Genomic DNA, 22,416 nt, shown 5'->3' with positions numbered 1-22,416 from the left:
AATTTTCATATTTGTACAACCCTGACAAGTGAAGCGTCTTCCTAGGCTCACACAGCAAGAAAGTCCTTCTTTGAAATTTGATATACAGTCATATGAAAAAGTTTGGGAACCCCTCTTAATTCTTTGGATTTTTGTTTCTCATTGGCTGAGCTTTCAAAGTAGCAACTTCCTTTTAATATTTGACATGCTTTATGGAAACAGTAGTATTTCAGCAGTGACATTAAGTTTATTGGATTAATAGAAAATATGCAATATGCATAATAACAAAATTAGACAGGTGCATAAATATGGGCACCCCAACAGAGATATGACATCAATACTTAGTTGAGCCTCCTTTAGCAAATCTAACAACCTCTAGACGCTGTCCTCCTATAGCCTTTGATGAGTGTCTGGATTCTGGATGGAGGTATTCTTGACCATTCTTCATACAAAATCTCTCCAGTTCAGTTCAATTTGATGGCTGCCGAGCATGGACAGCCTGCTTCAAATCATCCCATAAATTTTCGATGATATTCAAGTCAGGGACTGTGACGGCCATTCCAGAACATTGTACTTCTCCCTCTGCATGAATGCCTTTGTAGATTTCGAACTGTGTTTTGGGTCATTGTCTTGTTGGAATATCCAACCCCTGCATAACTTCAACTTTGTGACTGATGCTTGAACATTATCCTGAAGAATTTGATGATATTGGGTTGAATTCATCTGACCCTCAACTTTAACAAGGGCCCCAGTCCCTAAACTAGCCACACAGCCCCACAGCATGAAGGAACCTCCACCAAATTTGACAGCAGGTAGCAGATGTTTTTCTTGGAATGCGGTGTTCTTCTTTCGCCATGCAAAGCGCTTTTTCTTTTGACCAAATAACTCAATTTTTGTCTCATCAGTCCAAAACACTTTGTTCCAAAATTAATCTGGCTTGTCTAAATGAGCATTTGCATACAACAAGCGACTCTGTTTGTGGCGTGAGTGCAGAAAGGGCTTCTTTCTCATCACCCTGCCATACAGATGTTCTTTGTGCAAATTGTGCTGAATTGTAGAACGATGTAAAGATACACCATCTGCAGCAAGATGTTCTTGCAGGTCTTTGGAGGTGATCTGTGGGTTGTCTGTAACCATTCTTACAATCCTGCTCATATGCCGCTCCTCTATTTTTCTTGGCCTGCCAGACCTGTTGGGTTTAACAGCAACTGTGCCTGTGGCCTTCCATTTCCTGATCACATTCCTTACAGTTACAGAAACTGACAGTTTAAACCTCTGAGATGGCTTTTTGTAGCCTTCCCCTAAACCAGGAGACTGAACAATCTTTGTTTTCAGATCTTTTGAGAGTTGCTTTGAGGATCCCATGCTGTCACTCTTCAGAGGAGAGTCAAAGTGAAGGAAGCACAACTTGCAATTGACCACCTTAAATACCTTTATATCTCATGATTGGACACACCTGTCTATGAAGTTCAAGGCTTAACGAGCTCATCCAACCAATTTGGTGTTGCAAGTAATCAGCACTGAGCAGTGACAGGCATTCAAATCAGCACAATTAGATAGATAGATAGATAGATAGATAGATAGATAGATAGATAGATAGATAGATAGATAGATAGATAGATAGATAGATAGATAGATAGATAGATAGATAGATAGATAGATAGATAGATACTTTATTAATCCTAAGGGGAAATTCACATACTCCAGCAGCAGCATACTGATAAAGAAAATATTAAATTAAAGAGTGATAACAATGCAGGTATAACAGACAATATCTTTCTATAATGTTAATGTTTACCCCCCCGGGTGGAATTGAAGAGTCACATAGTGCGGGGGAGGAACAATCTCAGTCTGTCAGTGGAGCAGGACGGTGACAGCAGTCTGTCACTGAAGCTGCTCCTCTGTCTGGAGATGATCCTGTTTAGTGGATGCAGTGGATTCTCCATGATTGACAGGAGTCTGCTCAGCGCCTGCCGCTCTGCCACGGATGTCAAACTGTCCAGCTCCATGCCTACAATAGAGCCTGCCTTCTTCACCAGTTTGTCCAGGCGTGAGTCATCCCTCTTCTTTATGCTGCCTCCCCAGCACACCACCGCGTAGAACAGGGCGCTCGCCACAACCGTCTGATAGAACATCTGCAGCATCTTATTGCAGATCTTGAAGGACGCCAGCCTTCCAAGGAAGTATAGTCGACTTTGTCCTCTCATGCACAGAGCATAAGTATTGGCAGTCCAGTCTAATTTATCATCCAGCTGCACTCCCAGGTATTTATAGGTCTGCACCCTCTGCACACAGTCACCCCTGATGATCACGGGCTCCATGAGGGGCCTGGTCCTCCTAAAATCCACCACCAGCTCCTTGGTTTTGCTGGTGTTCAGTTGTAGGTGGTTTGAGTCGCACCATTTAACAAAGTCCTTGATGAGGTTTCTATACTCCTCCTCCTGCCCACTCCTGATGCAGCCCATGATAGTAGTGTCGTCAGCGAACTTTTGCACGTGGCAGGACTCCGAGTTGTATTGGAAGTCCGATGTATATAGGCTGAACAGGACCGGAGAAAGCACAGTCCCCTGCGGCGCTCCTGTGTTGTTGACCACAATGTCAGACCTGCAGTTCCTGAGACGCACATACTGAGGTCTGTCTGTAAGATAGTCCACGATCCATGCCACCATCTCTGTCAGCTTGTCCCTAAGGATCAGAGGTTGGATGGTGTTGAAGGCGCTAGAGAAGTCTAGAAACATAATTCTTACAGAACCACTGTCCAAGTGGGAGAGGGATCGGTCTAGCATATAGATGATGGCATCCTCCGCTCCCACTTTCTCCTGGTATGCAAACTGCAGAGGGTCGAGGGCGCGGTGAACCTGTGGCCTCAGAAGGGGACCCACATTTGTGCACAGCCAGTTTTTCACATTTGATTTAATTTCATACAACTAAATACTGCTTTATTAAAAATCTTTGTTCGGAAAACACCGCAGTACTCAGATGTTCCTAGGAAATACCACTGTTATCTTTTTTGTTGAAAGTAAATTATTATGCAGGCTGAGAGGGGTTCTCAAACTTTTTCATATGACTGTAGTGCTTTCACAATAAACAAAATTACAGGTACAGTAAACAGTTTATATACCTGTCCATCATAAGGTGTATAGTCACTCTTTCAGAGTTTACAATAAAGCAAACAGTTGAAGTGGTGTATTTGTTGTTTTATATAGTGTATTTCTCATTTAACATTATTATATATACTGTGACAAACGGCTAGGGTGTTTGAGCAGCTGAGATGCCTGGAAGGTGGAAGGACCATGTGAGGACCAATACCTCCCCCGGAACACGAGAGGCTAACCACCCTGGTTCGCATGTGGGCCACACATTCGGAGCTAGGAAGCTTCATCTGGTTGGGGCACGTGGCCACCACCAGGGTCTGCCCAGACATTCCAGGTGATCTGCAGCACTTCCACCACAACAGAGAATGCTGCTAGGCCAGGAGGCAGATACACACGGTGTGCTTCCGGGTGCTCATGCAGCACTTCCGCCACACCCGGAAGTGCTGCATGAAGATCATCAGCAAGCACCTGGAGCACATCCGGGTACTGCATAAAAGGGACCGCCTCACTCCAGTCGAGGAGCCGGAGTTGGGAGGGAGCATGACGAAGCTTACGAGAGAGGAGTGGAGGCGGCCAATAAAGATTAAGAGAAGGAAGGACTGTGAGTGACTAGTGCACTGTACTTGTGAAAGATAATAAAAACTTGTGCGTTTTCGATAAAAGCTATTGTGGTGTCTGCCCCTGTCGAAGCTGGTTCTCACAATACAATAAAATTTCTTCCGTAGTTCTCACAGTTCAAGTATCTCAGTGAAGGCCACACGTGTCATTGGTGGTGGGAAAAGAACCATCAACCTTGTGTTTTAAAGTACAATGCCATCACTACTAGGGGGTCATAAGTAGCTTTGGACGTCATTGAGGTCCATGGAGTATAGATGTCACAAGTGCGACACAGATTCATTCCTTAACCTTTTAATTCCAACACAGAAATTGAGATTCATTCTGCCTGACCCTCACAGACTAGTACATTGTTTGTATGAAAATGTGCTATATAAATAAATGTTGTTATTGTTGTAGTGCATGGCCCCCTATTTTCTGCTCGATACCCCTGCCTTTATACAGTATAAGGCATTTAAACCCACTAGGACAGGAATATTGTGCTTCACTCATGCTTATTCCTAAAGTGCATCCTGCACCCTTGTGTAGAGATTCTCAGAAAAGAACATTTTTATCATGTCTATAAAAATCAAAGCTTGATTCAATTACCAGCCCATTATCCATTTCAAGCCAGTTAATTTGTCCATATTTATCATATCATAGTATTTGAGCCGGGAGTTTAATCATAGCACGGTGCAGACGAGTCTTCTTTGTGAAGCAGTATTAGATCTGAGACTCTTTAGAAGCAAGGTTAATGGAGCTTAATCGGAGGCTGCTCTTGCAGAGAGAACAAAGAGAGAAGGATAAGGTAAGCAGCAGTCAGGCCTTTCATGTAAAAGAGAGAAATTCAGCTGTGGCAACGTGGCTGTTTAATAGTAAACATCCTAAATATTTAACCTTTTCTAAGTCACTTTCCAGCCAGTTCATATATGTTGCATTGGGCAGTTCTATCTATCTATCTATCTATCTATCTATCTATCTATCTATCTATCTATCTATCTATCTATCTATCTATCTATCTATCTGTCTGTCTGTCTGTCTGTCTGTCTGTCTGTCTGTCTGTCTGTCTGTCTGTCTGTCTGTCTGTCTGTCTGTCTGTCTGTCTGTCTGTCTGTCTGTCTGTCGCCTGCCTCCTGGATCCAGAATTCCAGGTCTGTATTCCTCGTCAGGTGGTTGTTGTTCATGTGGAGTTTGGAGCTCTCTCTTTACCTGTATTGGTTTTCTTTAATGCGCTCCAGACTTATCTCCAAGTGTTGATGATCCCACATAGGTGCTTTGTGATCATGGGGGTGTGTGTTTGTATTTCACCTCAACAATCGACTGCTATCCGGTCCAGGTATGGTTCCTGCCTTGTATGCAGTTCTGCCTGGATAGTCACTGGCTTGTTATGGTCTTGAATTGGATTATGCTGGTTTCAGAATATTTTCATCTCATCATTTTCTTAACCACTTTTGTTGGTGAGAGTTGTGGTGGTGGCAGCATGGCGAGTAGGTCAGTCCAGACTTCCCTGTCTGCAGCTACAAATTCCACCTCTTTATGAGGAATTCTCAGGCATTCCCAAGCCAGTCAAGAGATATAATACATGCAGCGTGTCCTGTGGGTCCTATGCAGGATCTCTGCTCAGTTGGGGGTGCTGCCTGGAAGCTATCCAAACCACCTCAACTGGCTCCTTTCAGTCAGGAGGAGCAGCAACTCTACCCTGAAGCTCTCACGAATTTCTGAGCTTTTCACCCTGTCACAGAGTGTCAGCCCGGCCACCCTGCAAAGAAACATCATTTCTGCTGACTGAACTTGTGATCTCCTTCTTTTGTTCATTACCCACAGTTCATGACCATAGGTAAGAACAAGGATGTTTGACTCATCTCCTGCCTCACCAACACTGACAGATATAGCACCTATGAAACAGCTGCCAGCGCTCCACTCCAGTCCAGAGATTCTGGATGATGGTGCCAGTGCTTGTCTTAATAGCACTGGAGAATGTCTTGTTCCATAAGCTAAGAGGTGGAGCTTTTAAGTGAGTGAGTTTAAGTTCACTCAGTGTTTCATGATAAAGCATGTCCGTGCCATCCTGAGGAGATATATAAGATAATATAATGTATGGAGTACAAAATAAAATAAAACTTCATGGGGTGAATTATTGAGAAATCATTTGATGTTATGGACAATTTTTTGACACATGATAGCCAACTTTAGTAGAGTAGGAGCAGAACAATCTCTGCCAATTGTGCCAGTTGTATGATCACTGTCGAGATCCAGAGGTGCCTCTAATGATTTCAACAGCCCACACTCACACATATAACTAATATAACATAAAATGTTCAGATCTGTTTAATTCAGTTTATGGTCATGGGAGGCTGTAGCCTATCCTGACAGCATCGAATGCAAGGACATTCCTCAACTTCCTCACACATTATGAAATTATCATGATGGTGAGTTAGAAAGTGCAATAAAATCGATTGCGATTAAAATAAAGTTTCAAAGGGATCTGTAAATGTATATAACATGTGTTTCCTTGTCACCTGCCTATTGTTATACTAATGTTTATCAATTAATATATGTACCTAGATAAACTCCTTATTAGTGAAGGGTTGTATCGGTGAGATGGCAACACAGAGAGAAATGTGGAGTAAGAGTCACCTTGTTGAAATTTTATGAGAAACACTCATTTTAATGCAGAGGAGTCATTTGTCAGCTGTCACCTCTGGTCACTAGAGCAGCTGTGTAAGAGGCAGTGGTGAATCATAATAACACAGAATCATGGTGCACCCTGCCTTGGAATACCAATGTGGACCTCATAACACACAAGGATTTAAAAATTCAAAATCATTTATTAAAAAATAATGGGAAAAGCATTTGGTATTCAGCTTGGCCTCCTAGTGAGTAAAGAAGTGAACTGTTCAGTTCTATACACTGACTTAATATATGACTGAGAAAGCCACTTAATCTACTAATATTCACATTGTAATAAGTAATACATATATATATATATATAATATATATAATCTATTATAAAAAAAATCCTGTGGGAGGGAATGACTAGGAGACGATACATGATCTTCACGTTAAAATCATGAAAGACAAATAAAAAACCCGCGAGACGAAAGAGAATGGCCACGGAGCATCACGCGGGGATATAGAACATGAGATTCTTGCAAGACACACCCTACTTACAAGCAAGCAATAGAGCACGGCCAGCAAAAAAATCAGTAGTGTAAAGGCACGCAGCACACACAGATCCAGGGGTCTCAGTGCATATAAAGCGTATAAAGGGCAATACGTTATAAATGAAACGTCGACGACTAAAAGATCGCATTAGTGCAAACAAAAGGAAATTAATCATCAGGACCAGGTGTAACTGAAACAGTTAAAGCAACGACAAGTTTAATTTCAAAGAAAACACAATTCGGTGATTGCATTCACTACACTCTTGGCACGCAGACTTACTCTGTTAAATTGGAAGAATCCTAACTCTCCTCTGATAAGTCATTGGGAAACCGATGTTTTATATTATTTGAAATTGGAAAAAATCAAATTCTCAGTTAGAGGATCTGTACAGAATTTTTTCAAAACCTGGCAGGATCCGATCAATATTATTTTAGAATAAGAGAAATAATTATTACCGCGTTTAATTCCCTTCTCCATCTCTTATTTACATATACATTTATTTCTCCCTTTCTTTTGCTTATTGTTGTCTTATTAAAAAGTCCTAAGCAATTCTCCTTTAGCTAAGCTCTTCTTCTCAGGGGTGGGGTTTGATTTGTCTTCAATTTTGTTTGGTTATAAAGTGATCTATTTGTATGGAATGATTACAATAAAAATTAATAAAAAAAGAAAAGAAAACACATTACGGTCAGGTGCATATTTATGATCATGGAGAAGTGATCACAAGGCAAGCAGCAGAGACACAAAGTGGCATAAAGGACAGCGGCTGTACAGGCTTTAAAATGATTGATGGGCAGCACGACAGCAGCTGCTCCCCCCTTCACAACGCGAGCAGCGTTATACGTCCTGCAAGAAAGAGATTTAACCATGCCCGGGGCTGGAAATAAAGGACAATTATTGTTTTTACAATGTCACGTGAGACAAGGCAGTGAGCCATCGTTTAAAACAAGTCCACAGACATCTAACCTAGCAGTTGTTGGATTGCTTTTGGCAGACACGCATCATGTGCTCCCAGCTCTTAAAACAACGACATGCGATAAGCAAAACAGGCAGCTCGCCAGGATCAGAAAGACAGCGGATGATCCAACGGCATATCCTTAGTGTGCTTTCAGCTGCCCCCCCACTTCACAATGCGAGCAGCGTTATACATCTGGCGAGAATGAGATGTAACCACGCATGGGGCAGGAAATAAAAGACATGTATTGTTTTTACAAAAGTTTTTAAAGTAAAAGTGAAAATAATGCATATGTAACAATTCCTATGAAAATAACAATCTCTTTAAATTGTATATCCGGTAAACCAAACAACGGGGGCGGACAAGCGAAGTGAGCAGGGGGCGGAGCCCCCTAGTATACATCTATATATATATATATATATATATATATAAAATTCTTTTCGCGTTTGAAACGGAAATTACGTATGACCACGCGATATGGAAATTACATATAAAACGGAAATTACGTATAACCACGCAATATGGAAATTACGTATGACCACAGAATATATTATAATACAGGAACTAATCACTTCGTTTGTGGACGCCATTTTTATATCATCTTTATGAATTGTTATTATTTGTGTGAGAGTAATTTTACTGATATTAAAAAGCTGAGAAGTTTTATTTATTCGTCCACGTGACTGTTACGGAAACTGCCACATTGTAACTTTTTTTTAGTTGGCAGTACTTGATAGTAGAAGTGATGAGGAAAACAGCTTTGCGTCTTTCTACTTTTTAACTGCACCGAGCTGTAAACAACGGGTCGGGCAGCGTCCTCTCTTCTCGCACTGTTTGTGACACTTCAAGTGCCCCGTCGGAAATCTTTGCGAATGAGTGTAATCGGTGCCATCGAAGCAGGACTCTGTTTGTCCCTTAAGGTGAGTTCGGGTCACTAAAACCCCGCAACATTCAAGGTTGCTGTTGTGATCAATTATTTTGAGAAGATGGGGAATTTACATCTAATAAGATGTACAGACCTCTTCATGTAAAGTGTTGGACTTGGGAATTGTTTGGACCTTCTGCCCGTTAAGCACAGAAGGGCAGCGTCCACATTTATCAGAATTATTTTTCTCTTAAATCACAGGCATGTAGTGCAAGGTTGTCAGACAGAAATTTGGACGATCACATAGAAAATGTAATTTCTATACCACAGCGGTCGTGTAGCACCTTTCAAAACGAATCTACTACCGACAGATGATCCAAATACATTTTAGCTGCTGCTAGTACTACTTACCTGTTGTGTTATAGTGCCTTTAAAATGTAGTTTACCCCAAAACCACTCCAGTAGTGCTCAATGTATCTTTACTTCTTAAAATGTTAATGTTTTACTGTTTAATAACTTATAGACTACATTTTATTTTTTTCCCTTGTTCTCAGTGAGCGAAACCACTGGGTAATCAACTATTATATATATATATATATATATATATATATATATATATATATATATATAGTGACAAGAACGAGACTTCAGAGATTTCCTGGGAACGGTCTACAAGGAACTGAGAAAGACAGACAGTACACCCTGCCACCCCCTGGTCTGATATGGAATTACCAATACTTAAGCCCTTTAGCTGCCTCCTACTCGCATGTGTGTGACAATATATATATGAGATTGCGCTGGTTTGAAAATGTGCAGAGGAGAGATGCTGGGTATATGACAAGAGAGAGACAAGAAAGTCAAAACCTGTCTGAGGAGGACAGGAATACCTGGAGAAGCTGGCATAAAAGCAGCTCCGCGATCGCTACGTTTCAGATACAGCACTTAGTGCACTTCAGATGCATTTGCTGACTGCTAGAGTTCATCTGCCTGGGTGTGTGGTCACCAACAAGTCTCACAGGGCTGGTGGATAGTGCGGATATGACTTTCCTCTGAGGCAAAGAGGGACAAGCAAAGGGCCAGAGCAGCTGGGAGATGCTAGGAAACTACTCACTAAGTACCATGTCTGTGAATGCTGATCTCAGAATTGCTGTTTTACTGGGCTCTCTGGTAGCCTCTCCCCTTAAGAGATATAATGTGTTTGTGGTTAGTAGAACAGTGGTGTGCTTTGGGGTGTTTCTGGTGACTAAAAATGTGCCAATACAGATTAAAGGTTGGGAAACACTGGCATAAGGATTCTGGAGCAGTCACCTATTCAAGTTGCCGTTGAACTAATCCCTGCAAAACTTGCTCTAGCATCATACTTATCTTGCTGGAAAACTGCGGATCCCTTTTAAATCTTGTGTTGGAAATCTTATTTTTTTTAAATTGATCCTATTGGAACTCTTCACAGACCCTTAAACTGTGAAATGGTCTGAAATAATATGGTTACTCTGTGCCCAGGCACCCTCCAGCCTCTGTCACATCCTTAATACTTATTATGTATATTATATTATATTATATTATATTATATTATATTATATTATATTATATTATATTATATTATATTATATTATTTTCACCACGGTGTATTTCTTGGCAAGGCAGGTGGTAGAGATGCTCCTTATTCATTTATCTTCACAGGCTTTTAATGCTTACTAAAAAATTTGTGTTTCTACAGGATGGATTTTGGATGAGGGGATGTGTTGCTGTTTTTCTATTACAATATTAAAAATTATAGTATATTTCTTTGTTATATTTACCATTATGTCTTCTCTAATAAATATTTTATTTTAACAGGTGACAGAAACAATTGTAACTTATCTGTAAAGTATCATCACATAGTATTCACAATATAAAATTAAGTTGCATATATTTATTTGATTTATTAATCTTCTGAATGATTGTTACAGTGTTGTCCTGTAATGATCAAGCCCATCAATTGCCTGTTCAATTCCTCCAGCCAACTCTCTGTGTGACGCTGAACAATACACATGATCTGCTATACAGTATACCCCCAAAATTCACGGGGGTTACGATCCTAGAGCACCCGTGAATTGTGAAAAACCGTGAATTTTGGATGTGGTTAAAAAATATTTTCATAGTTTAAACCCTAAATATGCCCCCAAAACACTTTTACTTAATTTCATACTCAGCTTAATACATTACCTAAAAATAAAGAGTGTAAAGGTAAATCCGTATACTGTACAGTACTGTACTGCTATGTCTCCCGCAGTGCTAGAATGTAAAATACAGATGTTACCGCTATATGTACTGTAATTCATTCAAGTGCGTTTTCATTGCCAGAAGCCATAGACGTTGCAGCTCATTTCGGCGGCATTTTGGGGCTTTAACTGTTAAACTGCCACATACTTAGGGGTTAATGCATCCCTGGACTCCAAATACTTTTTCGCTGTACTTTAAGTAAACGTCACAATTAACAAAGAAAAATTGAAATTTTAATGGAACACATTTTTTTTCATGCAAAGAGCATCATAATTACTGCAACACTGATCATTTTACACACTGCTAATGAACTGTAAAAACTATTTAAAAAACTACTGGAACAATATGTACAAAGTGCAACTGACGCCATGGATGTAAATCACTGAGCCAACTGCGCTTAAACTGGCTGTAAGCAAGCACACAGAGGTAAGCGCTGATGATGGCAGGCTAGTCTTAGTGTAGCTTGGGTCACAGAAACACAGGAGATTGTAGAGACAGGAACTTTATTCAAACACTTCAAAGAAACATGTCTCTTTCAGAAGTAAAAGGTGCTCAGCATGCAGATAGTTAACGATTAAACAAGAGACAAACATCATAGGGGAGGAGAGAGAAACAAAGCAATCAGCCAAAAAGAACAGGTACGGTTCAGGCTTTTAAGTAAGCGTAGCATCGCGTGAGAAGCCGCAATCGAGAAGACGGTGATTAATTTATTTTTATGATGGAGATTCCAGCCTTGACCCGACGTGCGCACTCACAAACAGAGACAAAAACAAAGCAAACCGGTAATCAAACAGCAACTAAAGAATGTAATGAAAACAAATGAAATAAGAAAACAACAATACAACCCCTGTTCCCCTTACGGCAATTATACATTAAATACAACAAAGCACAAACAAAACACACACAGTTAATCATGAAAACGTTCATGAAAAATGGCAACAGATGAAATGTAATGATGAAAATAGATAGTCCAGAGATCCGCACGTTGAATGGGAATGTACAGATAGACCTACCAGTACTTCCTGAAATGGTGAAGATGGGTGGACGGGTTCAGGAGCGCTCCTTTCTTTGCAGGATGGCCATGAATCCACTTACAGTCCTCATGTACACAGGCAGATAATCCAGATGCACGAAATGATCCAAGAACTTGAAACACAAATTACAAAAACTTTTTCTTTTTTTGCTTTTGGTCACCGGCCCCCTTTTTAAAAGCCGCGCTGACATCCTTTGACTCCAACAGCTCCAGCACCCTCAGCAGAAGACCAATCAGAGCCACTGCAGGGACTGCTGGGAGTTGCAGTTTCAAATTCTATTGGCTACTTTCACCATCCCAAGTCGCAGTTTTCTCTACAGCTGCTTCCTGTTCTCTCTACAGTGCAGTATTGCCACCAAAAAAGCCATAAAAATTGCGGAGGATATTTGCAGTTTCCGCAAACAGTTATTAGTTAGGTTCTAAGGAAAAATCCGTGAATGACTGAGGCCGCGAACTCTGAACTGCGACTTTGCGGGGGTCTACTGTATTACACTTTGTTGAAGTACAAAGTATTAACACTAGAATCCCTGAAGACTTCAAAAATATTCATAATGTTGGACCACCTTAAATTCCCTTGCACCTCGTCATCAGCATCTTTGTTTTGCAAATGTGTCAATCAGCACAAGCAGCACGTAGCCTGCTATCCCATCCTCCACCGAAGCAGCTGAAGTGTGAAGTCTCTTTATGTGGGAGTAAGGTGTCTGGAATGGTATAGGGTAAATAATATCCATCCATCCATCCATTTTCCATCCCGCTGAATCCGAACACAGGGTCACGGGGGTCTGCTGGAGCCAATCCCAGCCAACACAGGGCACAAGGCAGGAACCAATCCCGGGCAGGGTGCCAACCCACCGCAGGGTAAATAATACTGTATATTATTTGGAATAACATTTCATGTGTGTTCCATGCCTACAACCATCTGTGTAAGTGTAGGATAAAAGGAAATGCGAGGAAAGAAATGTTGAAACACATAACTGAAAAAGAAACTTTTTCCATGTTATGGTAATAATTGTCAAAATGATGATGTGAAGTGTATAATGTGTGAAGACTGAAGCCAAAATATCTTAGAAACACTTTCACAAAAGGTAACACAAAACAAGTTCGCTTTTATTTAAGAATATAGCCGAAGGAAAAGAAATTGTTCAATACAGTACATGTGTTACTGGCACTGTGTATAAAAACTGAAGCCCAACTATCAATCGATATGAAATAGACACGTCCACTTGGCTGGTGCAGACTTAAGAATTGCTACCTCTTAAAATTCCTCACAGGTGGCGCAGTGGTAGTGCTGCTGCTTTGCAGTAAGGAGACTGTGGAAGATTGTGGGTTCGCTTCCCGGTTCCTCCCTGTGTGGATAGCGCTTTGAGTACTGAGAAAAGCGCTATATAAATGTAATGAATTATTATTATTATTAAAATTAACACACAGTAACACACACACACATATACCTGTATGTATATACTGTTATAATATGTTTTGTTATTAAGTTTAATGTCACTGTTCTCTGTGCCCACTGTTATGGACTCATTCATACAGGCAGACCAAGTATGGTACACAGGGGCACAGCATCAGCATTTAGAATTGCCAAGCACAGGACTAGAGAGCCAAAGACAACTGGAGAACTGAATAGTCAGCCTAAAGACAGACCAGTATATTTCTGTCTTCTGTCAGCACACCATCCTCTTTCCTTGTTGGGAGAATGAGAACTCTATGTAGGCATTGTGCTATTCCTGCATTTTTGAAGGTGGGGTTTGAGTCCTTTCCTGTCCTTGTTTGGATCAAGAGAAGGAGCCTGCACATGGAGCAACCAGAATATAAGGATGGACCTACGGCCAACACTTTGAAGCCTGCCGGGCGGAAGATTATGTCTTCCGTCCGGTGAAAATCCTTTCAGCGTGATGACGAGAGATGGCAGACTGCGTAGGTCAAGACACCCACATTGCTTGATAGAGTCTGTCATAGGCTTCCCGTCTGTAATACCTCGTGAACCCGTCAGTAAAGAGCTAAATTATCCTTTTTACTTCTCGTGTAATCTTGTAACCGTCTTATTGCATGCTAGAGGGGGATAATACCTTTTTTATTTATAATTATTTAAATTCAGGTTAATTAAAACGCCGCAATTGAAAAAAACACATTTCCAGAGAGCTAATGCCTCTTAAGGAAACATATACACACATATAAATATAGTACCTGGAATGATGTTCATTGTGTAAAAAGCCCATCACACTCTAATAAAGGAGTATTTTGGAATGTCTAGTTAATGTAGCATGAATGTATTTGGTAATGTGGGAGCACATGTAAAAATCCTGAATAAGTAATTATTTAAACACAGTATGATGAATATGTGAGATGACAGTGTTGCCCATTGCTACACTGTGCCACACAATATAAACATTTGGTCATTTATGAAGTTCCTCTTCTATTATTACTACTAGACTGTTTTTCATGTGATTACTATAAATGTTGCTATTTAAAATCATTTTGTCACAGTTTGAACCTGCAAGTTATGCAGACAGAGGAGGGGACGCTGGCACACTCATGCTGTTGCCACTCTTCCCTGTTAACAACACGTGCCTTGAGCATGGGAAAGGCGCTATATAAATAAAATGTATTATTATTATTATTACTTTAAGATATGCTATTTAAATAAAAACACCAGAACAGTGTTGAAGCTACATGTCAGATGGTTTTACATCTGGAAGCAGAATAGATGCTGACAGCAAAAATGAGGGGTTCCACATATAACTCAGTTTGGAGGCATTTAAAACAAAAGGGTGACAAAGTTCACAGCAAGCTATTATTCCTAGTTTCATAAAGCAGGCATTGTCCCAAAAATGACAGATAAAAAATTGACTTGGAGAGAAAAGGGCAGAGAGCAAATAAAAGTCATAAAGGCTGGCTAAGGTCAAAACCAGAAGTCAAACAATCTTTTCACAAAAACAAAAACCATCCATCCATCCATTCTGTTCCGGTTCTATTCAATAAGGGTGCACACAAAAAGGCGAGCTTCAAAAGGGCGACCTCAGTTGGGCGCGGCGAATAAAGGCAAATGCAACAAAATTATTACAGAAAATTTATTAGATAAAGGCAATGATTGAACGTATAAAAAGGCGAAAGCAAGAATATTAAAACATCCAATTAATTAATGCATGAACTTCTAACGATCTATTTCTAAAGCTCTCTATATTTCGTTGTTTTCTGCTCTTACTCATTGTTGTGTTACACTTGAAGCTGTAGATTATGTGCAATGCCACGTAGATATTTTATTAGTATCTACTATTATTATCTATCTATTATTATCTAAATTATCTACGCGCGCCTTTATTCGCCGCGCTCAATTGAGGTCGCCCTTTTGAAGCTCGCCTTTATTTGCCATGCCCAATTGAGGTCGCCCTTTTGAAGCTCGCCTTTTTGTGCGCGCCCTTATTGAAGGATACCTTCTCTTCCACTTATCTGAGATTGGGTCGCGGGGGCAGCAGCTTGAGCAGAGATGCCCAGAATTCCCTCTCCCCGGGCCACTTCTATTACCTCTACCTGGGGAATCCCAAGGCATTCCCAGGCTAGCCGAGAGACATAGTCCCTCCAGCATGTCCTGGGTCTTCCGTGGGGCCTCCTCCCGGTTGGACGTGCCCAGAACACTTCACCAGGGAGGCGTCCAGAAGGCATCCTGATCAGATGCCCGAACCACCTCATCTGACTCCTCTCGATGTGGAGGAGCAGCGGCTCTACTCTGAGCTCCTCCCGGAAAAACATTAACCAAAAACATTAGACCAAATTCAAAGTGAAAATAATATTTGTAAAAGGTTAAAAAAATGTTAAAATAGCAAGAAAAATAAACCATGAAATAGCACGGGTTTGTTTTAAAAACCAAATACTTAGATACAAATTGTAAATCGATGTCGTTTGTGATGCCGTGGAAACTGTAAACAAAATGGCAGCACTAATGAGAAGTCAAAATTTCATGATGGTAAATAATAATAATAACAATAATAATGAATTGTGGACTTTTTATGGTTGTCTTATAATCAGTAAAAGGGGTTTTACTATTGGTTATGAATATAACATTCTGAAATTCAATAATGCAATTATAAAGTACACGGAACCAGAAACTATCTTGATAGCATTGGTAGCAACACATGAAACAGCATTGTATGGGGCACTAGTCCATCACATGACCCACGCATACAGGGACAATTTGAATTTACCATTTAACTAGACCTTCACACCTTTAAGGATGTGGGAGGAAAGCCAGAGCACCAGGAAGAAGGTGCATATAGATGCGTGGAGAGCATACAAACTCCACATGTACAATGGCTTACAAAATTTCATCTCTAAAGGAAACAATTATACTGTTCTTGTAGCCTGCCATTTTATGGTATTAACGATGGACAGATGCAATATAGCATTCCTTTTTTTAATTTAATGTACTATTTGACTATGTATTATAACAAGCAGGATACACAAGCACACACTTAAGGTTTTATTAAACCAGCGGTTCTCAAACTGTGGAGCGTGCCCGAAGTAACAAAAAAGGGGGCGCGAATGTTGCCATATGTGGCGTATTTTTGCTATTCGTAGGGAAATTTTAAACTTGTAGCGGTGTATCGGCAGCAAAAAATATAGGAATAAATTTTATTAGGGTTTCAAAAAAACACTAGGGGGGGCGCGATTAAAACTGTTATGAAAACTTGGGTCGCAAATACTTATAGGTTGAGAAACGCTGTATTAAACCTTACATTTCTCCTTCCTTGCGTACTTCTATGTTTATTACTTCACCATGGGAAACTGAAAGAAAGGGAGAACATGTGACTAAATATCAGTCGATCCCCCTCCTGAATTTGACTTTCTTCTTTATTGTCCTGTCTGATTTGGAAGTACCATATAATCGCCTCACTTTTTCCATCCAGTTTGTGAGAACCGTAAAAGCCAAATCCTTTTTTACACCTAGTTTATGAGAACTTGAAAGCCACAACCCTACAGTATTTGTGGCCAAAATGTCAGATCCCTTTTTACTTTCTCTTATATGAAGTATAGGGAAAGTGTTGTAATGGTCCAAAAATTCGATTTAGAGATTTTGATGAATCTCAACATTTTAGACCTCCCTGACTTTCTCGTATAGGGAAAGTATTGTAGTCCTCCAAAAATTCCATTTTGAGATTTTGATGAATCTTGATGTATTAGAGCTCCCTGGGTATGAAAATACCGTGTGTGTAAGCACAATAACTTGCGCACGCTTTCACTTTGGTCAACTAAATTTTGCATACAAGTATTAGGTACAAAACGTAGATTTCTATCAACTTTTGGGCTATTTCTGCTGACCGGAAATTCATGTAGCTGCAGAGTCCGATTTTATTCAACATTACTTTTATAATAATTGTTCAATGTATTATTAAATTGATTTGATTTGTTGTTGATGGTTCTTTAATGTACATAATATAAAAATTGTCTTGCGGTTTACTCCTCAAATATCCATCCCTGTCTCTGACTGAGTTTACAAGTAAGTCTAAGAGAGACCACTAATGATTTTTTGTTCTCAGATAGTAGACACCATAAAGCCATACCACAGCTACATCTCTTTTTGCCTCTTACCCTAAAATCAATACACTTTGTTGTATCAATATAAGTACATCAATTCATGTAGCAGTTTGTGAGAAACCTAATCCTTCCTTTTTGTTTTTCCTTTGTGAGATCAAGAAAGCAGCATCTTTTTTGAGCCCTGTGTGTGTGTGATCCGTAATGCTACATACCATTTAGCTCTAAGACTACCAGTAAGAAATGGCATAAAGACTCAGTTCTTGTGCACCGCAAGCTAATTCTCCAGAAATATTGTGTGAGTTAAGCCTGAGACACATTCACTAAGAAACCGAGAAGAACTATCTGGACCTTAAAAATAATTGTGCCCCGTCAATCCCAAGTTTTGACACTTTCTCACTTTCTTTTGACAAGTTCTCTCTCACTTGGACAGAGGCAGTGGTGCTGTAAGAATTATGTTTCTAGACTTTTCTAGCGCCTGCAACACAATCCAACCTCTGCTCCTTAGGGACAAGCTGATAGAGATGGGATTAGATTCATACCTGGTGGCATGGATCGTGGACTATCTTAAAGACAGACCTCAGTATGTGCGTCTTGGGAACTGCACGTCTGACATTGTGGTCAGCAACACAGGAGCGCCACAAGGGACTGTACTTTCTCTGGTCCTGTTCAGGCTATATACATCAGACTTCCAATACAACTCGGAGTCCTGCCATGTGCAAAAGTTCACTGATGACACTGCTATCGTGGGCTGCATCAGGAGTGGGCAGGAGGAGGAGTATAGGGACCTAATCAATGACTTTGTTAAATGGTGTGACTCAAACCACCTACACCTGAACACCAGCAAAACCAAGGAGCAGGTGGTGGATTTTAGGAGGCCCAGACCCCTCATGGACCCCGTGATCATCAGAGGTGACTGTGTGCAGATGGTGCAGACCTATAAATATCTGGGAGTGCAGCTGGATGATAAATTAGACTGGACTGCCAATACTGATGCTCTGTGCAAGAAAGGACAGAGCCGGCTATACTTCCTTAGAAGGCTCGCGTCCTTCAACATCTGCAATAAGATGCTGCAGATGTTCTATCAGACAGTTGTGGCGAGCGCCCTCTTCTATACGGTGGTGTGCTGGGGAGGCAGCATTAAGAGGAAAGACGCCTCACGCCTGGACAAACTGGCGAGGAAGGCAGGCTCTATTGTTGGCATGGAGCTGGACAGTTTGACATCTGTGGCAGAGCGAAGGGCGCTCAGCAGGCTCCTATCAATTATGGAGAATCCACTGCATCCACTAAATAGTATCATCTCCAGACAGAGGAGCAGCTTCAGCGACAGACTGCTGTCACCGTCCTGCTCCACTGACAGATTGAGGAGATCGTTCCTCCCCCAAACTATGCGACTCTTTAATTCCACCCGGGGGGGTAAACGTTAACATTTAACATTATACAAAGTTATTGTCTGTTTTTCACCTGCATTATTATCATTCTTTAATTTAATATTATTTATTGTATCAGTATGCTGTTGCTGGAGAATGTGAATTTTGGGATTAATAAAGTATCTATCTATCTATCTATCTATCTATCTATCTATCTATCTATCTATCTATCTATCTATCTATCTATCTATCTTTCACTGATTCCTTTGCCTTTTGACCCATATAATGACTTTTTTACTCATATTATCATGTTTACACTCTGTTAACACTGAACCTCTGCTTGCTTTATGCTCATCTTTATTTTGTTTGTTTTATTTTGTCAAGGGAGCTCTGCCGTTCGACGATGACAACTTGAGAAATTTATTGGAAAAAGTGAAGCTCGGGGTGTTTCACATGCCTCATTTCATCCCACCCGACTGTCAGAATCTCCTCCGTGGCATGATAGAGGTGGATGCCACGAAAAGACTCACGGTTAGTCACTGGTTTGCTTATGGTCTTTAACCTTCACTGATTTTGTCTGAGATCCAGTTCTTTTGTTTAAAGGTAATGAGTTTGCATCAAAAAATAAAAACCTGTTAATCTGCTTTAAAGTGTCTTAAATGCTTGTGCCTTGTACTGTGCTTCAAAACTATGACTTTGTCTGTTATAACTGACCGCTGACTCCCAGACATTTACTTTTTCTGTGGGATTTTTGTTTTCCTGTACAGTACTCCATTGTCAATGACTTCATACTGTCATGGTTATTTGTGTTAATCTGTTACACTGTGTGTGTAATGTAATTTATTTGTTTTTATATTGCACAAGCAGTAACGGCGGACTACACGATAACATGCAGTGAATCCACTTTATTTGAGCATTCCTAGTTTTCATCCTCTTTCTCTGTACGTTTAGCATTCGTTTTCTCTGAGGTTCATGCACTTGCTGCTTCCTGAGCAGCTCTTCTTTTCTCCACCCTAGCGGCCTGCTTCTTCTCTTCTTTTGTCGCCATCTTTTCTCGTTAAAACTGATTAAGTCAGAGTTTGTGTTGCAATTATTTAGTACGTTTTCCTTAATTTTTCACTTAAACTGGCACTTGAGGCATATTGAAGACTTAAGAATGATTTAATAATAACAAGGGGGGCTCCGCCCCCTGCTCGCTTCGCTCGCCTACCCCCGGCGTTGGGTATCCTGAAATACATTAGTCGAGCTCGTTCATCTTGGAGCCGTGCCCACTTTGCTTGCGGCATTTCAGACGCGCATTGTAGGCGCCTGCGTTCATTGATTTTATCCAGGCGGGCTCGTGTCTGTATATCCGTCAGTCGAGCTCGTTCGTTTTGAACCCGTGCCTGGTTTGCTTCCGCAGTTTCAGACGCGCGTTGTAAGCTCCTGCGTTCATTGATCTTATCCAGGTGGGCTCGTGTTTGTATCGTTGAGCTGTATTGTGTTTGCATTCGGTGTAAAGCGTTCAGCGGTTTGTAGTTGAGCCACTCACAGTGGACCTGTGGGGCCTCCATAGCCTTTTCCGTTTGAATCTGGGCTGCAGCGCAGAGTCCTCTTTTTTGTGTGGCTGTATCGGTAGTCGTTAGCTATGGGCGCGTTGTTGCTTCATTTCTCATTCACGTCAGTTGAGCACTTTCGTTTTTGGGCCGTGACTCCTTCGTGCGCGGTGGACACGACTTCGCTTGCGGTTTATGAGACGTGCGCTGTACGCGCCTGCGCAGTATGTCTCATGGTCCCATCGCCGTGTACCTGCGTCCATGCCATCCGGTTTACCATTCTCGGTTAGTAATATGGATAATAATAATACATTTTATTTATATAGCGCCTTTCCCATGCTCAAGGCACTTACAGAATATAAGAAAGAACGGCAGGGTATACAGCATATAGCATTGTACAAACCAGATAAATAAATAAAGAAGATTACGACAGTGAATTCAGAGAAAAAAAAAAAAGGTAGGGGAAGTGACAGCGAAGGTGGTAGGGATGAGAATGGCACCCGTATGCATGCACTGCACAGCCACCCTGCTGGCAGCTGCCGAGAGTTGATTCTACAATAAAATAAAATAAAAATAAAAAGAGGAATAACCTTGGCAGTCAGTCATCACCCCGAAAGCAGATAGTAGACGTCACGTAGTATATGTGAACCAAATTTCATGGTCAATAGTTCAAATGGCTGCGGTGGGTTGGCACCCTGCCTGGGATTGGTTCCTGCCTTGTGCCCTGTGTTGGCCAGGATTGGCTCCAGCAGACCCCAAGTGACCCTGTGTTCGGATTCAGCGGGTTGGAAAATGGATGGATGGATAGTTCAGATTAGTTTTGAGTTGTTTTTTAAAAGAATTCATGGAGTCAGCTGACCTGATTAATTTTGGTAGATCATTCCAGAGTCTGGGCGCTATACAGCTGAAGGCCCTGTCACCCATGGAGTGTAGATTAGTGAGGGGCACAACAAGATTTCCAGAATCAGAGGACCTTAGTGGGCGGAAAGGCACATAGTGATGGAGAAGGTCACTGATGTAGTTTGGCATGAGGTCGTTTAAGGCTTTGTAAGTTATAAGTAGAATTTTATATTCAATCCTGTAAGACACAGGGAGCCAGTGGAGACGGAGCAGGATGGGTGTGATGTGCTCGTTGTTGCTGGTTCGAGTAAGGACTCTTGCAGCTGAGTTTTGAATAAGCTGGAACTGTGATATAAGATTAGAAGGGGCACCTGCCAGCAGGGAATTACAATAATCGATGCGGGATGTGATAAAAGCATGGACAAGTTTCTCAGCATTAGAGAAGGAGAGGAAGGAGCGAACACGGGATATGTTATGGAGGTGAAAGTAAGAAAGTTTCTTAATGTGATTTATATGGGCGGAATAAGAAAGGGAGGAATCAAAAATGACACCAAGATTTTTTACAGTAGAGGCAGGTCTGATGAGATCACCGCCAAGATAGACTGGGAAGGAGCTCATTTTATTAAGTTGCATTTTAGTCCCAATTTGCAGGAGTTCAGCTTTGCTGCAATTTAATTTTAAAGAGTTCTGCTCCATCCAGGTTTTAATTTCACTGAGGCAGGTTTTAGACTCAATATGGAAAGCATGCATATACATGCCTATATGGTGTTGATCTTTTATTGAGAAATATCAAATATTGCATTTTGAGTCAAAATAATCACAATATAAATTTGAGACCATATCACCTAGACCTACATTAAAACATTGCTCCACCCGTAAATGTTATTTTTTTTTATGTCTTACTTACCCCATGTAGTTTATAGGGGTGGACTCAAGAGAATGTCTTTATCTCTGATACAATAGTGGTTTTTGATGACCAACACTGGACAACAACAAGCACTCTTAAAAACATCTCAAGTTGCTTAATCCAGTGGTCTAGTTGAATGGTCATAACGTCCCAAACACACTTATTTTTACTAAAATATTGTTAAGTAAACAACCTCAGGAAAACACCTTCATGTACGAAAACAGACCACGCTCAGATGACCCCGAGCATTTGAACTGCTGACCCGACTCCCATTGTTACATTTACTG

The 22,416-nt window shown here is 40.9% G+C and overlaps 1 protein-coding gene across 19 annotated transcripts in view; it reads left to right on the top strand.

Annotated features, from left to right (window-relative positions):
• Positions 1–22,416, top strand: part of LOC114647337 (serine/threonine-protein kinase BRSK2) — a 1,001,270-nt gene that overhangs the window by 787,397 nt on the left and 191,457 nt on the right. For all 19 annotated transcript variants that reach the window (XM_051923430.1, XM_051923431.1, XM_051923428.1 and 16 more), the window contains exon 8: positions 19,232–19,378. In XM_051923430.1, the coding sequence (XP_051779390.1) occupies positions 19,232–19,378 (147 nt within the window). The remainder of the gene's footprint in view (positions 1–19,231; positions 19,379–22,416) is intronic.

The sequence above is a fragment of the Erpetoichthys calabaricus genome, chromosome 2 (assembly GCF_900747795.2).
Source record: "Erpetoichthys calabaricus chromosome 2, fErpCal1.3, whole genome shotgun sequence".
Lineage (NCBI taxonomy): Eukaryota > Metazoa > Chordata > Cladistia > Polypteriformes > Polypteridae > Erpetoichthys > Erpetoichthys calabaricus.
The sequence above is the reverse complement of the archived record's forward strand: the minus strand, read 5'-3'. Positions and strand labels throughout refer to the sequence as shown.